The 15,748-nt window shown below is 43.3% G+C and overlaps 2 protein-coding genes across 2 annotated transcripts; one reads left to right on the forward strand and one right to left on the reverse strand.

Annotated features, from left to right (window-relative positions):
- Positions 1-358: 358 nt before the first annotated feature.
- rsad2 (radical S-adenosyl methionine domain containing 2) lies at positions 359-4,119 on the reverse strand. The gene is made up of 6 exons (XM_012867815.3): positions 3,703-4,119; positions 3,459-3,620; positions 1,724-1,953; positions 1,478-1,627; positions 828-860; positions 359-720 (listed from the first exon to the last, which is right to left on the reverse strand). Exons 1-6 carry the CDS (start codon positions 4,025-4,027, stop codon positions 556-558), a joined length of 1,065 nt encoding a protein of 354 aa, XP_012723269.1. The 5' UTR covers positions 4,028-4,119; the 3' UTR covers positions 359-555.
- Positions 4,120-6,663: 2,544 nt separating this feature from the next.
- cmpk2 (cytidine monophosphate (UMP-CMP) kinase 2, mitochondrial) lies at positions 6,664-12,830 on the forward strand. Its single transcript, XM_012867814.3, has 5 exons — positions 6,664-7,453; positions 9,351-9,465; positions 9,789-9,990; positions 10,096-10,329; positions 12,174-12,830. The coding sequence occupies exons 1-5, from the start codon at positions 6,743-6,745 to the stop codon at positions 12,292-12,294; spliced, it is 1,383 nt and encodes a 460-aa protein (XP_012723268.2). The 5' UTR covers positions 6,664-6,742; the 3' UTR covers positions 12,295-12,830.
- Positions 12,831-15,748: the final 2,918 nt, after the last annotated feature.

Genomic DNA, 15,748 nt, shown 5'->3' on the forward strand with positions numbered 1-15,748 from the left:
TTTTTCAGTGGTTTCTGAAGGACTTGTGAATAATTTTTCAAGCATATTCTCACCAAGTTGATGTAGCTGACATGAACCCTAACTCATCTAGCTGGTGGTGGACTAAAAGCCGTCAATCCCTGACTGCAACTCTGGGCCACAGGCACGACCCTTAGCCTGAGAATGATCCCAGTAAGGTGGCAGCCCACTGCTGCGGAGAACATCCCCATACTGTCTCCCCTCACCACCCTCAACAAGCTGTGGGTCTTAGATAGATAGATAGATAGATAGATAGATAGATAGATAGATAGATATGTTAAACTACAGTTGGTTATTTTAAAATGTATGTATTTTCTCTGCGTTGAAAAGACTGATGAGATCCAGTAGACAAAAATAAACTTTATTTAATATTTTCATGGAACATTATAATATACAATAAAATTAAACAGCAACATATTCAGAGCTTATCTTAACCTTAAAATACTTACAATAATCACATCTGAACGTTGTAACACATTAAAAAAACACACACACACATGCAAAAGCTGACATTAAATAAGTGAGCAGAGCAGAACATCACCACTCCAGCTTCATGTCAGCTTTGCTCCACACATAAACCCCCCCTCTCTTCAGAAACATCTTCTCATCAAAGCCACTGAAGCTGATGGCGTCCTTCACTCCGACATCCAGGATGGACCTGGACGGGTCCTTCCTTCCCTCTCGGCAGTCCAGGAAACGCATCTGCAGCAGCAGGAGGGAGGGAGTAAATGCTTAAACCTGAACACACCAGGTTAGCAGCTGCAAACACCTGATTAGATGAAGAGGTCTGAGCAATGCAAAGTACTTACATACTCGTCCAGGATCAGGTAAGAGTTCCTCATCTGTTAAAACAAAGTGCACAATAATAAATCTCACATGAAGGTGTTTCCTCTTTATAGGCTCACACAGATGTATTCATTGTTTTATGGCCTAACCCTGCATTAAAGTTCTCCACAGCTTGTTCCTGCTGGGTTCCTCCATGATGCTGAGTGTTCTCTAAGGTTCTTTAACAAACCTCAAATCTCAAATTAAAATTATATTTAAACAATTGCATTCTTTTATTTGAATGCTTTGAATGCATTTGGCTGTAAAGAACTTCATTTAAGGGTGTCAGAAGAAAAACGCACAACAGACTTTTTCACATTCTTTGTTTAAAAATGTTTTAAGTCATATATCATTTTCCTTCCCCTTCACAGTTTTTCACTCCTTCCTGTTCTACCCGTCAAATAAAATCCCAGCAAACACGCCGAGGTTTGTGGTTTTAGGGACAAAATGTGAACAAGTTGAAACTCTGTCATAATGCACTCGACTAAAGTGGAATTGTACACATTAGAAACAGCTGTACTCCCTGATCAGCGTGATAAAGCGCTGTTGCAGTCCCAGATTCCACGTCTAACGCCGACAACCAGAGGTTTGTAAAAAGTCTAAGCTGTAACGTCTCAGCGTTTCAGTCTCCTACCTTCTCGTTAGACTCTGGAACGAGGCAGGAGACGGCGCTGTGCCTGTCCAGAAACTCCTGAAACTGCTGCTCGCTGATGACGAACCTCTCAGCCTCCCTCAGCGCTGCCTCGCCAGCGTTCTCTCCATCAATCAACAGACACTGGAAAACCTGAGCAAAGCGGGAGATCAGGAGCTCAGAATCAGGGGTTCCAGCTGTGGATGCATAACCAAACATGCACGGCACATCTCGGACGTCTATTGTTACCTTCCAGCGGACGGGATTGAGCTGGTTGATCTGCTCGGTCATGTCTTCCAGAGCGTTGAAGCTGTTGATGACTGAATTGATTTTGAAGGCCACCTTGTACTGCTGGCACCAGCTGCGGATCTTGTAGAGGTTCTCGATGTGACTCTTCCTGCCCTGAGTTCTGCCGATCGTCTGGTTGGTTTCTTCATCGAAGCTGTCACATGAGATGGCCAAGATGTCCAAAAAGTCTCCTACGCGAGACCAAAGGTTGAGAGTGAATTTATAGGCTGATTGAACTGAATGCATAAAACCTGCAAATAATAGTCCAAACACAAACAATGAATGTTGTCACGACACCAAACAGGCTCACAGCTAATAAAGACCCTAAATTCAGTTTGGGTTTCCAGCCGCTGTCAGATAGAAAAATAAAATGTTGCATCAGAAAAAAAATGTTTGTCCAGTTTCTGTACATCTACATTGTTGGTTCTTGTGTCTTTTATCTTCCTCTTGACACTAATTCATAAAGTCTCTATGACCATTTAACTGGTGATACCATGATGGTGATTAAAGGAGCAATAAGCAGGTTTCACCACTAGGTGGAGCTAGATCACTGTCTGTAGACCAAAACAAAACAAAATGTAATGCTAATTAATTAGTTTTTTCTGTATTTGACAAACTAAGGCTGAATCCCGTTGCTAGATGAAGTGTTCTGGAGTGACAGAGCTGTGCCAAAAAGTTCTCTTTCAAGGATAATTTCTTCATATATTCTATACACGTGCAAACAAAGTTTTGTTTAAAGCCTGGAAAATGGTTTACAATGTTCAGGTCATTTGTGTCTTATACTTTTGCTTGCAATTGAGTCAAAAACTTAAAAAAAACTGTGTGTACGCGAAGCACGCAAAAAAATATGAAGAAAGTTTCATTGTTGGTGTGTACACAAAGGTCAGGTTTAAATGGAGGTGAAAAAAAATAATAATTAAATTAACAATAAAACTTGCATCTTTATTAAAATGTGAAATGTGTTAATTTATTAATACGTAATACAATGTGTATCTTTATTTAAGAGCCAAAAACAGGGTTGCCTGTTGCGCTTCTTTTGGGCTTGTTTTTATAGAGCTGGTTGCTTGTTTGTCTCACTGGCATCAAGCCACGCCTCTATCTACCTCACTGCAGCCCTCACACATCAGCTGGTATGCCCATATTTGCAAAGGATAACGTCACAGCAGAACAGCATCAGCTTTCAGAGGAGCATTTCCAGTGAGTAAGAAACTCAACTTTATCATGTTGTTACGCTCATGCTGAATGTGTACATACGTCCACAGCTACATAAACAAGAGACTAGAGAACAACACAGAGAGATGGTGTGTGACGTTTAACCATAGTCCAGCTAAAAAGATACTTTTAGTTCTTTACAAAAGTTTTTTTTTTTTATTCTTTCTATCTGAAATAATGAAATTTTGCTTATTGCTCCTTTAAAGCAGTTATTGATCCCTTTGGCAGTGTTGACCGGTACCAAGTCCCCATGAAACTAAAATTAGGTTCTCCATTAAGGCTTTCAGCAGACGGCTCTAGTCTCCTTGTAGGCAGCTGCTCTGAGGACTTGGTAAAACCCAGAGGATCAACACAGTTTTTCCTTCCACCAAACTTTTCAACAGCAGTCTAGAAACAGGTCAGCAGCCTCCCGACTGACATAACATTTACTTTTTAGACTCACTCAGTGTAGTAAATCAACTTTTAGAGGAAAGGTGGATCTTACCATATTTCTGGAACCACTTTTCTTTAATCATGCTTCCGTTGCTGACAATGCTGACGCTGGGGAGCTGCAGGTCCGCTTTGCAATACTGAACCATTTTGCCCAGGAAGTCTCCCCTTTCATGCAGAAACGGCTCCCCTCCGGAGAAGTTGATCTTTTCCATGCCTTAAAAACAGAAATCCAACATTCAGTGAATTTTAGTACACAAAGCAGCATTTTATGCTTCTAACTTCTTGCAAAATGTTACCTGCTTCTTTTAGAAGTTTGAGTCCCCTCTTGGCTTCCTCCAAAGGAAGGACGAAGGAGGTTTTTGCGGTGTGGAAACAGAACCCGCATTTGTAATTGCATTTGCGGGTAAAGTGATAATTGACGCTGGTCGGGGTCGTCGCGTTGTCCTCTGCGCGTTGCTCCGGTCGGCTGTCCACGGCGGACACCAGCGGCTGTGCGCCCCTGCAGGCTCCCCTGTACAAGAAGCGAACTTTGGAAAAGACGCTCGCAAAAATGCAGAGGACGGAGTGGACGCAGAGCTCCAGGACGGCTCTGGGAGAGGCGAACAGAGAGGAGAGAAGCATTCTGTCAGCTGATGGTGAGGATGCAGACTGCCTGGTCTTGCAGGGCGGCTCTTTATACCGGCGGAGCCCGGAGGCGGTCAGCTGGCTGCGCCGCGGCACAGTTTCCCTTTACAAACATCGAAAACGAAACTGATCGCTGAGTGATGGTGAAAAAATGTGTCTCTGCAGGCTAAGTTTGGATTTCTACAGCAGCAATCCTGACACACGGCGTTATTTTCCAACTATGTAAATAAACTGGGTGCAGCTGGAGCAAAAAAAAAAAAATCAACATTCAACAGGGATGCGTCAAAATTCTCCAATGCAGTTTCAGGTTTGTAAATAAAAATGTTATTGAAGTTATTAAAAAACTATATCACAAGGATCTATCACCAGTGTAAACTTAATAAAATGATGGCATAAGTCAAATGAACTTGTGATGAAAATGAGCAGGGGGGCCACTAAGGGGGGCCAGGGGGAGCAAAGCACCCCTGGTAATTGGCTGCCTTCCCGCTGACTCAGCCTGATCCTGTCTGCAAAATATGCATTTAAGAGAGGAGAGGGCAAACTTTGATGAGTGGAAACATTTATCAATGTATTTATTTACAATAATATGCATTTTTTTCCTCCATAACACTCCCTTTCATCCTCTGTCTTTGACTCGATACCAAAATACTGAAACTCAAGTTCAATTCCACCGAAGCAATTAACTCTGTTTTGGTGTGTCATCCCAGACTTATCAGCACCACTCATCTGACCACACCTTCACAAATGTTCCTTTGCCAGTCTTGAAAAGTTATCAGCTCCCACAGGCCTTGGCCTTAGGCTACACCACATCGTGTTTAATAGAATATCTAATATAAAAACCTCCACAAAGGGGTAAATCTATGTGCATATGTAAATATTAACGAGCAAGCTTTTATTTGAAGGTGGCCGCTGCCATTACACTGTTTTGGTAGCCATTTATGCTAACTATGGGTAACAGGTGCATATTGCTGCGATGTCTTCATCTACAGAGAGGGGGATTTTGTTGCACTGACAAGTCTAATAATACACTTTAAATGGAAGATTACATCTCTAAACTAAAGGATTTTTCTAAACTGGATTTTCAGTCGAAACAGGAATTAGATGGCCGACTTCGGAACTGAAAGATCTGCTTCAGACTAGGCGGAAAAAGGTAGTCCACTGTTTTCAACAGGAGTGTTAGCCTGCACCCAAAAATCTGAGCTACAAGACACTGCATTTTCTGCTTTTCATTTCTATTTCTTCATATTTCCTTTCCATGTATTTTTTTCTGCCTTGAAAAGACTGAAAACATCCAGTCTCACCAGGACCGGTCCAGGATGATTCTCCTTCTTGGTGATTTTCTCCACTGAAGCAGCCAGACCTTTAAATATTAAAGCTAAGAAGGACAATTTTTAAAACCTTGTGATGGAGATATTCATGGAAAACGATAGATGCAAAGACTTTATACACTAATAAAAGCAAGATCATAAACAACTTTAATAAAAAAAGAGAGATTAGCCCAAAAATGTAATTTAAAATTTAATTTCTACTCTGTCTTCTCTAACCCCCAGTGGGTCGAGACAGATGAGCGTTCATACTGAGCCTGGTTCTGGTTCTGCTGGAGGTTTTTCTTTCCCGTTAAAGGGGAGTTTCTCTTTCCACTGTCGCTTGATGCTTGCTCAGTATGAGGGATTGCTGCAAACCCACTGCTTGAGATGACGTTTCATGAATTGGCGCTATATAAATAAAATTTAATTGAATTTTTCTTCCTATATCACGTAGTAAAACAGTATTGAATTGAATAAAGGATAATAAAAAAAACTTTTAAAAATACTAAATGTTTACCTTAAGGTAAAAACTAAAAAATAAGCGTTTATTTTGGGTTCATTTATTTGTAGATCCAACTGATTGCTGCCAGAATTTTAGTGTTTCAAAAACAGGTTTTTGTGACCAGCAGTAATTCACTTCATTGTGCTTTTAAAACCCATGACAGAGTGCCGGTTTGTTACGTCTCCAAGCTCCTGCACTGGAACAACATTCACCTTGACTCCTTAATCCTGACTGGAGAAATCATCACCTCATGAACTCAAAGTCGCGTTGGGCGCTTACTACTTTGGTTTTGAGTCTGATTCTCTAGAGGGAACATCATCATCAACATTATCAGCAACTTCCATCGTGTCTTTGACTGCTTTGTTCTCGCTTTCTTCACTTTGCCGAAGGAATTTCTCCCTTTCCGACATGATGATGATGATGATGATGATGATGATGATGACGATGATGATGAACATAACTATCATGGGTTTAAAAGTAGACAAAAACAAAAACGTGTATAAATTCCCTTTAATGTATACAGTTCTTGGATTGAAATAAAGAAGGGTCAAGCAGTGAAAGGAAAATGTCAAATTATATTGCATTTCATAAAAAAACAGGGAATGAATCCCGGCCTGGGGTTCTTCTTCATGCACGTCTTCCTCATACATACAGGCTTCACCCCGGGTACTCCCATAAAGGTTAGATCATTGCTCTCCAGGTATGATGAGTGCATGAGTGCGGTTGTTTGTCCTGTGTCTCCAAGTTAACCATTTCTTTCCCAAAACGCATCTGACAGTGACTTTTATACAAATTTGTTCCTTTACAGCAACTTTAATTTGCTGGATTTAAAACACTCGGCGGTGACGTGCAGTGCCAAAGGTCTGTGAACATTTCAAAGCCCTAACTTTAACTTTTGGATTCATGGAAACAGTTTGTTTACTGGCTCTAAGTTTCGTTTTCGCCCTCTGCTCGGTAACTTTCGTTTTCCTTTCTGCGGCAGAGCGGCGCGCAGCGGCAGAGCGGCTCAGACTCAGAAAGCCTGTGCGTCAAACCATGGCCAGGAGCCTGAAGCCTCTCGTCCAGCGCTGGAGCTCCCGGGTCTTTTCCGTGGAGCTGGATGGAGCGCCTCTGTACTTTGGAGTCAGAGAGAAGCTCCGAGGAGGACCGGCCTCCCCTGCTGCCTTCTCCAAGCTGCAGCAGGAGGACAGGTGCTACTCCCTGCTGGTCTGCAGCTTGGACAGGATCAGAGGAGACAGGTTTCACTGGGAGCTCAGGGACAAACTGCTGAGGGACTTGCCTCCGGGCTCTGATGTCACCTCCATGTCCTCCTTCCTCCCAGAGGAGAAGGGCTCTCTGCTCAAAGGCTACTTCTTTAAAAGCAGGGCTGATGATTCCCTCCAGGTGGAGGAGCTGTTAGGCGACCTGGAGCAGCGTGACCCGGTGTTGGTGTGTTCCTACTCTCGGAGTGAAGACGGTCAGCAGTGGACCCAGAGTCTGAGGTCTGCAGAGAACCACCTGCTCAGGTTCTACGTGGTGCCTTCAGAAGCGCCAGAGCATCATCCGTCTGTCCTCAACATGATCAACTCCGATGTTTTCTACAGCTTGGATGAGGCCAGCGAAGTGCTGCGAAAGGTAAGAGGCGCAGCCGCTGCACACAGACCCAGTCTGCCCAGAAACACCTCAGCGGTAACGGGATTACAATTTACCTGAAGTTCCAACCTTTGCCACAAGGGCACCCTCTTGTGGAGGGGATGGGTATTGCAGCTTGGGCTACAAAATGTAGATTTTAGACTTTAGACAGCTTTATTTGTCAGTTTGTATGCACAAAGTGCGCACAGAACGAAATTTTGTTTGCATACAACTTGAAAAATGACAGTAAATTACAATAATTTTCAGAATAAAGATGCAGCAGTAATTTATGTAAACAACTTGAAATGTAAACAATGTAAAACAATGTAACAATGTAAACAATGCAGGGGAAATAGACAGTGTGCTATTCACGGTATCCAGGAGAGTATTATTAAAACCGTGTAATATACGAATGTGGTACAGAGTCCATTTTGTGGCTTCAGCAGTCCAGCATTCTGAAGCATATGTGCAAATGTGCAAATGAATGATGCATGGGACGCAAAAACACTCCTGCCCTTTAACCCTTGCCATATTCTCCGACGGCGCAGAACAGAGTTCATTGTAATCTATTTGGGGTTTAAGCGATAGACCAACACATGGATGTCAAGTGGGAGAGCAATTCAGCATCATGTATCTATTTGCAGCTAAAAGTAACAACTGTATATTCAAATCAGCCCCCGTACTTTGGTACGTTTAAAACCAAACTACTTCTACGTGTCCTCTGATTAGTGACTGATTATATTTAGCAGTCATCTGATTAGCACAGAGTCACCGTCTGTGTTATCAGTCTGAGCCTAACAGCAGCTATTCTGGCCTCAGAGGATGGTCAGAGAACATCAGAGAAGAACCAGCATCATGACGACCAGGGAACCCAGCAGACAGGCCAGTCAGGGAGGAAGTTCTGGTCTAAAGCAGGGTTTGGTTCTAAAACAGTGTCCCAAACTTTAATCATCTCCCAGAGCTCTGTTCAATCCATCATCTGGACACAGAGAGAGGATGGACCACCTGCCAAGACATGGACGTCCAGCTGGACTGACAGCCTGAGAAGAAGAGCTTTAATTAGTGAAGCAGACAAAAGACCAGTGGTAACTCTGGAGGAGCTGCAGAGATCCCCATCTCATGTGGGGGAAGATGTTAACATTAAATCATTAGCGCTGGTTTCCACCAATCTGGCCTTTATGGAGGAGTGGCAAGAAGAAAGCCATTGTGGAATAAAAAACAGAAGAAGTCCCTTCAGGATGCGAACAACACAGAAAACATTTGGGAGAAGTTGCTCCGATCAGATAACAGCAAAATGTAACTTTTGGGCGTGAATGCAAAAGGCTACATGTGGAGGACAGCTGACACCTGAACACAGCGTGCTGGCAGCGGCGTGCCGTCAGCGGCGTGCCGGCAGCGGTGAGCCGGCAGCGGTGAGCCGGCAGCGGCGTGCCGTAGGGACGCAGCGAGAGGGAAGCCGGTCAGAGATCAAGGGCAGATGGATGGAGCTAAATCCTGGAAGAAAACCTGTTACAGGCTGCAGAAGCCTTGAGACGGATGGAGGTTCACCCAGATGCAACCGGATTGGTTTAGAGCAAGGCATTTTCATTTATTAAAATGGCCTAGTCAAAGCCCAGACCTACATCCAACTCAGCGTCTTTTCACTACACTTTAAAACAGATGTTCCAATCTGACTGGGCTGGAGACGTTTTGAAAAGAGCGGGCAATAATCTCAATATCCAGATGTTCAAAGTCAGTGGAGACTAAAGAGGTAAAGGTGGTTCTACCAAGGACTGAATACAAATACACACCACGTTGTCCAGGTTATTACTTGTTATACACTTGTTCTGACTGCTTTAATGAAGCAAACAACCAGGTGCAGGATGTGTTCAGCCTATTTTGTGACTTACTTCTCTGGCAGTGCGATGACATCATCCCAGAGACCAGGTCTGTGCTGAGGATGCTTCCCAGCAGAGTGGATGCCAGAAGCAGACCAGACTTCCCCGTTATTGTCGTAGAGGGCCTGGATGCCACAGGTTAATGCCATTACCTCATAAATAAATATGGCATCAGCTTGATGCATGGATGTTCGCAGCGTGATGGGTGGCTGTTCTCCGCTAAAAACATTATCTGTCAGTGGGCTCTGCCTAATGGCATATCACGTATCATGACCTCAGAAGAGTTACATCACGTGGAAAGTGATTTATCCAGTCGCCCGCTCATCTAATACTCTTTAGAAAGCTCATGCAGACGCCGCCGTGCAGGTCATGAAGATTATCTGTTTAATGAAGTAAAAGTAACTGTTTTCTAAATGCGTCTTTTCTTTGTGTTTCTGCTGGGATGTTTTTTTCACACACAGGTAAGACCACGCTGACGGAGTCTCTGCGGGACGCCTTGGGCGCCGCGCTCCTGCGGTCCCCTCCCCAGTGCTTGTCCACCTGGAGGGCCCGCTTCGATCGGGAGCCGCCCCTCATTCGGAGGGCCTTCTACGCGGCGGGCAACTACATCACTGCCGAGCAAATCTGCCAGGAGGCCACCAGGTCGCCCGTTATCGTCGACAGGTAAGAACACAGCTGCAAGGCGGCTCTTAATATGGCAGCCTGGTTGTCAGACGGTACAGGAAGTCGTCGTCTTCATTCAGTCGGCCATCTTTCATCTGTCCCCAGGTTCTGGCACAGCACAGCAGCTTACGCCATCGCCACTGCGGTAACCGGCCCGGTGGGCAACCTGCCACACGAGGGCTCCGAGGTGTACTGCTGGCCCAGTGACCTCCTCCAGCCCAGCCTGGTGGTCCTGCTCACTCTGGACCCAGAGGAGAGGAAGAGGAGGCTGAGGAGCAGAGGTCTGATGAAGACCGATGAGGAGCAGGAGCTGGATCACAACAAACTTTTCAGACTCAGGTTAGAAGAACCTGTGTGGAGTGTTTGACGCTTACAGATATACCGGGGAATGGCTTCTGAAGGACCAGAGAAAGCTCTCAGTCATTGTTTCCATGTCAGGAAATCGTTGACTTACACACTGATGTGAAAAGAAACTCCTGATTAAATGATTTAGACTGGTCTGCAACACTAAGCAAACTTTTTCATTAGTTTTTCAGAGACAATATCTACATTATTCATTCTAATTTACTAAGATTTTAAGTCTTTCCCATGTCAACAGGAATTATTTTTCTATCTATTTTTACAATTAAAGGTCTAAAAAATGTGGTTACAGCTGCAGGTCTTTTGGAGTATAGGATTACCAGATTTGCACATATATTTAAATTATCGTCCATTATTCTGTGCAAAATAGCTCAATCTCAGTCAGGTTGGATGGAGGAAATCTGTGGAAATTTATTTTCAAGTCTTGAAACAGATTCTCAATTGGATTAAGGTCTGGACTTTGACTAGGCCACATCTTATACATGAATCTACTTTGATCTAAGCCATCCCATAATAACTCAGGCTGCAGGTTCAGGCTGGTTCTCCTGCTGGAAGGTGAACCTCCTCCTCAGTCTCAGGTTCTCCTGCAGCTTCTAGCAGGTTTTTCTCCAGGATGGTCCTGATTTATCTTCATCCATATTCCCATCAGCTCTGCTGTGGAAAAAAACATCTCTGGATTCTGCCACCATGTGACGCCAAAAAGCTACATTTTAGTTTTACCACAATAGCCTTTTCTGTGTTTGCTGTGCTCTCTACATTACTTTATTGGTTTTCATCATTGTCATTGGTATTTTATAAAACTTGTACCATTTTCCACCCACTTTTCAATTATGCACTACTTGTGTTGCTCTGTCACATAAAGTCCTGATCCAATGCGTTGAGGTTTGTTGATGTAACATAAGAGCAATTTGTTAAAATTGAAGAGGTGTGAATATTTTTTGCAAAAAAACCCCAAAAAAACAGTTTCTTCTTTAAGCTTTTACACAGATGTAATGTTACACAGATCTGCTACATATTTACTGAAGTCTAATTCAAACGTTTATTTAACAGATGAATACTGAAATTTGAATTGATTTAGAAAATCAACTCTTTAAGCTGAAGTGTAAAATATTCATGTCACTAACAGTTAAACAAAAAGAGAGAGAGCTCATAGAAAATATGAAATAATTACATTTAATCCATTTTTTGTAGCTGAAAACTGAGCTTCACCTGCCAGATAAAGAAGGATAAAAAAGGACAGCAGCTTTGTGTCACCTGTGAAGACATATTTGGTACTTTAGGTAAAAGGTTTGAACGTGAAGTCACAGATGGGTGCAAAATGCACAGAACATTCATAGTCAGACCAGCTCAGTCTTAGTCTTATCCATCAAACACTTAACAATCAATTACTGTCCCGTGGGGGAAGCTGCTGATGAGAAAAAGCAGGTGATTAGTTGTCGAGCTGCTGTGCTCCATTAAGCTGGTCAAAACTCGTAGCCGTTGCCGGCCCAGTTAGTCGCTACTGAGACAGGTCGATAGCTACTTTCATTCATCTTCTGCACTGACGTAATGGCCTGTCCACATGGGACGGCCAGATGTTGGGCCAGCAGAATTAGAAAACAGAAGGAGTTAGGAAGATGGAGAGATTCACTAACACAAGCACGCTTTTTTTATCAGAGAAAAGGGCTGTACTCTGAACCATCTGCCTTCTTCCTTTAGCTTGAAATTAATTTGGCCACAAAAACCAAGAGCATGAGCCGTCCTCTAAGTTAGGTACTAAGTTTCCTGTTTATATTTGCATACTGCTTACCTGTTGGCCGATGTGTTTGTGTTTTCCTGTGCAGAGTTGAGGAAGCTTATCGGAGGATCATCGGCCCAGCCTGCATCACCGTGGATGCGAGCCCCTCTGCAGACCTAGTGCTCCAACAAGCGCTGCTTTTAATTAGGGCCAAATGCCACTTGTAAACATTTCTCCCCCCCCAGCTGGCAGCCGAGGAGCCAGCGGGTGCAGTACCAGCTCTGGCCACTGGATGCCAGTAAGGTGCTGTGAGTGAGGCGGCAGGAGGGCAGGGGGCCAGATTGGAGTGTGGAAAAGAGATTCTGCTCACAATGAGCAAAGGTTGAGTGGCCAGGAGCCAGAACGGCATGCTGCAGACAAAAATACATATTAATGGAGAACACAAACATTTTCACACAGGAGGATTGTCAAAAAAAAAAAGTCTGCAGTTCACTTCTAGCTGTGCTTTCTCACAATAGGTTGTTGTGCAGCTCTCAGAATCACACTTCTGTAAATATAACTATTGGTTGAGTTGTTTTAAGTTTTCAGAAATAAACTCTAAATCTGAGCACATCTTCAGGAAAATAGACTCAAAGTGTGCATTGCAAGCTCTGGCCAGATAGTTAAACTCAATTAAAACAACTTTGTTCAATGCTAAGCATGGCGCCATAATACGAAATGCATGCAACAAGTGTAAATAAAATGTCTAACTGTTGTCTCACTACTGATTTTGTTTATTTAACAATGCTTATGTCAGGCATGTCCAAAATGTGGCCCGGGGGCCATTTGTGGCTCCTGAATTGGAAAGATTAGGCTGATGGAGATGGAAACATTTTATTTATTATATTTTGTTAAGCAGGTAAAAAACATTCACAACATCAGTTTTGGATTATTTTATATTATTATTATCCACTTTTTGGCCCTCGAGTACTTTTGAATTAAGAATTTCAGTCCATGTCCCTAAAGGTTCGGACACCCCTGGCTTACGTTTATGTGAACAGTGTGTAAAATATATAAAAAATGAATGGCAAATTAATGGAAACATTTTCTGATTTGAAAAAAATAGAGGAAATACACCTTACACCTGCTAACATTAATTAGCCTAGGTATGAATGCACTGCAGGGTGAAACCAACTCTTCTCAGTTCACTGAAAAATGTCCCGCTCTGCTCCAAATCCCAAGTTTGAAGAATAAACAGGAAGGTTCTCTGAAGCTGCAACTTCAAGTGCAAAAATCTGAAATTTCTCACTAATCCTAACTTCAAATTTCAATATGGCTGCTACTTTAAAAGTTTCCAGCAGCTGATGCAATTGTTCATCTGCACTTCAGAGCACTTGGTTCTGTTTTTTTTTTTGCTACAAACCCTGTACTGTGGTAAACATGGTCCTTTTTCTAGTCAGGCATTCTTCAGACTACTATCTGGTCCTTCCATAAGAACGGTGTCCCTTCTCTGAGCTAAGTCAAAATGCAAACCTTTCAACCGTCACCCTTGGTCATCGTGGATGTGAATGGTGACCAGAAGAATGAGACGCTGGGCTGGAACAAGCTTCATCATAAGGTGGTTGAGCTCCGCCGTAGCGGTAAGGAATAAAGCTCCTTCATCAGATGGAAGATCGAAGTGTAGCTGCTGCTCCTCCGTGTGGAACGGAGTCAGCTGAGGTGACATGGACCTTTGAGCTCCTGAGTCCTGAGCACTTCTATTTGAAGCTTTGGAGACCCCCAGGTCAGACCCAGAGCACGCTGGACACCCTCCTTTTCATGGGAGCACCATGGGGTCCCTCAGAGTGGATCTGGAAAGGCCTGCAACCTGATCCTGGACGAGCAGGAGACACGGGAAGCTTCACGTTTACCTCGTGCAAAACTGACACCATATTCTCTCCTGAGGGCAGCAGAAGAACCGCCTTTAAAACCCTGATCCTGGACTGGTCGACTTAACCGATGCCATGTGTTTGATAAGCGGCCACAGCGAGTATTAAATCCACTCAGGATATTTCATACAGTTTATACTTGATGCCTTCATAAACGTAGGCACTAAATACACACACAAGTACGCACATTAGCTAAGAGTATTTGCTGTAAGTCATTTATACAGGCAGGAAGCATATATTTGGCCTTTGTGATGGGAAGATTAATTGGGGGTTTTAGTAATTATGAGCTTGGCAAAGCTGCGGGCTGGAGAAGACAGAGTGACCCATCTCTTTTACTGTGATGCATCAGCGGAGCGCCAACAAATGCAGACCCCATTCATATGGCAATTAATGGAGCGCTGTATATCACTGTCATTCCTATGGTCCCGCTCATGAATGTAGGGCTTCTCGTGCGGCTGGTTCCAGCAAAGCGAGGTTTTTCAGAGAGCTGTGGGCGAATGTTTTACTGCCGGATCCAGTAAAAATAAGGAGCCGCCGCATTTATGAAGTATGGATCTCCCAGTTTAAGATACCTGAGCACAGGTTACTGTATTTCTAATGCTTCAGCTGCCTGGTGACCCAGCCGCTGTGCCGGCAACACAGAAGGTGTGTGAGCAGAGCAATTAGGCCTTAAGCCAGAGATCATACCTTATTGCCTCTGGTGTCAGACATAGTTTCCAGTCAGACGCTCTCAAACACTGATTTTCTTGGCGGTGATGCCGCAGCATTACTGCCCTCCAACACAACTGTGATACGACATTAATGTGCCTTAAGCAGACACGGTGAAAGGATTCACGTCTTTCATGATCGCTTTCTTTTTTGGGGATATAAGGATTTGTTTTAGGAGCTTTTCTTGCATCGCCAACATGAACACAGAGGTTGTAACAAGTGGACTGCCGTGCATTCATGGAGACGTGGTTAAAGGGGAAAGTTAACAACTAACGGATCTGGTACCAATCTGTGACTTTACTACTGAAGCTGCAGGATAAAAGTCCAAGCCAGATGTGGTGTAAGACTGAGATTCACAGACACACCACAGACACAGTGTCCGCATACAGTGCATGTAAAGCAGGGATCACCAAACTTTTAGAAACGCAGAGCTTCTTCACTCCTACGAAAGTCTACCTGTACTGACCTGTTCTGAGTCAGAGCTCACCTTAACTTTATGTAATATAAAAAATGTTTTAATGCATTTATCATTTTAAATCTACGTACGTAAGTGCAAGTATAATTAAAAAGGAAGAGCAACTAAATAAAATAACATTTTAGATGCAGCTCACTGGAGGGTTTTACTATTTTTTGAACAGGTTGACGGCTCCACATGTGGTCCTGGAGGGCTACCTGGTGCCCGCGGGCACAATGTTGGTGACCCCTGATCTAAAATAAGTACGCGACAGATGTAAAATAAATTAAAATAATAAAATAACATAAAAACAAGACCATAATAAATTGTTACAAAAGTTTCTCAGTAATAATCTGACGTATGTCAACAGAACGATGAACAAATCTGTTGTTCTATGCAAACCCATAAACTGATATCTTGTAGAAGCACCTTCTGATTTCATTTCAGCCATTATTCCTCTTTGGTTGCAGTTTATCAGCAGGCCATAACTTGATTTTATTATATTTGACCTCTCTACTTTCCAAACATTCTCCAGACATCTCAGACTGTCAGGGCGTCTCTTTTCCAAAGCGGTCCTCAGGTGACACCACAGATTTTCTGGCAGTTTTAGAT

The sequence above is a fragment of the Fundulus heteroclitus genome, chromosome 19 (genome assembly GCF_011125445.2).
Source record: "Fundulus heteroclitus isolate FHET01 chromosome 19, MU-UCD_Fhet_4.1, whole genome shotgun sequence".
Classification (NCBI taxonomy): domain Eukaryota; kingdom Metazoa; phylum Chordata; class Actinopteri; order Cyprinodontiformes; family Fundulidae; genus Fundulus; species Fundulus heteroclitus.

Coding starts and splice junctions, on each gene's coding strand:
- cmpk2 (XM_012867814.3), top strand. CDS start 6,743: ATGGAAACAGTTTGTTTACTGGCTCTAAGTTTCGTTTTCGCCCTCTGC. Junction 9,991..10,095: donor TCGCCCGTTATCGTCGACAG/GTAAGAACACAG, acceptor ATCTGTCCCCAG/GTTCTGGCACAGCACAGCAG. Junction 10,330..12,173: donor AACAAACTTTTCAGACTCAG/GTTAGAAGAACC, acceptor TTTCCTGTGCAG/AGTTGAGGAAGCTTATCGGA.
- rsad2 (XM_012867815.3), bottom strand. CDS start 4,027: ATGCTTCTCTCCTCTCTGTTCGCCTCTCCCAGAGCCGTCCTGGAGCTC. Junction 3,621..3,702: donor CAAACTTCTAAAAGAAGCAG/GTAACATTTTGC, acceptor TCTGTTTTTAAG/GCATGGAAAAGATCAACTTC. Junction 861..1,477: donor TTCCAGAGTCTAACGAGAAG/GTAGGAGACTGA, acceptor TTGTTTTAACAG/ATGAGGAACTCTTACCTGAT.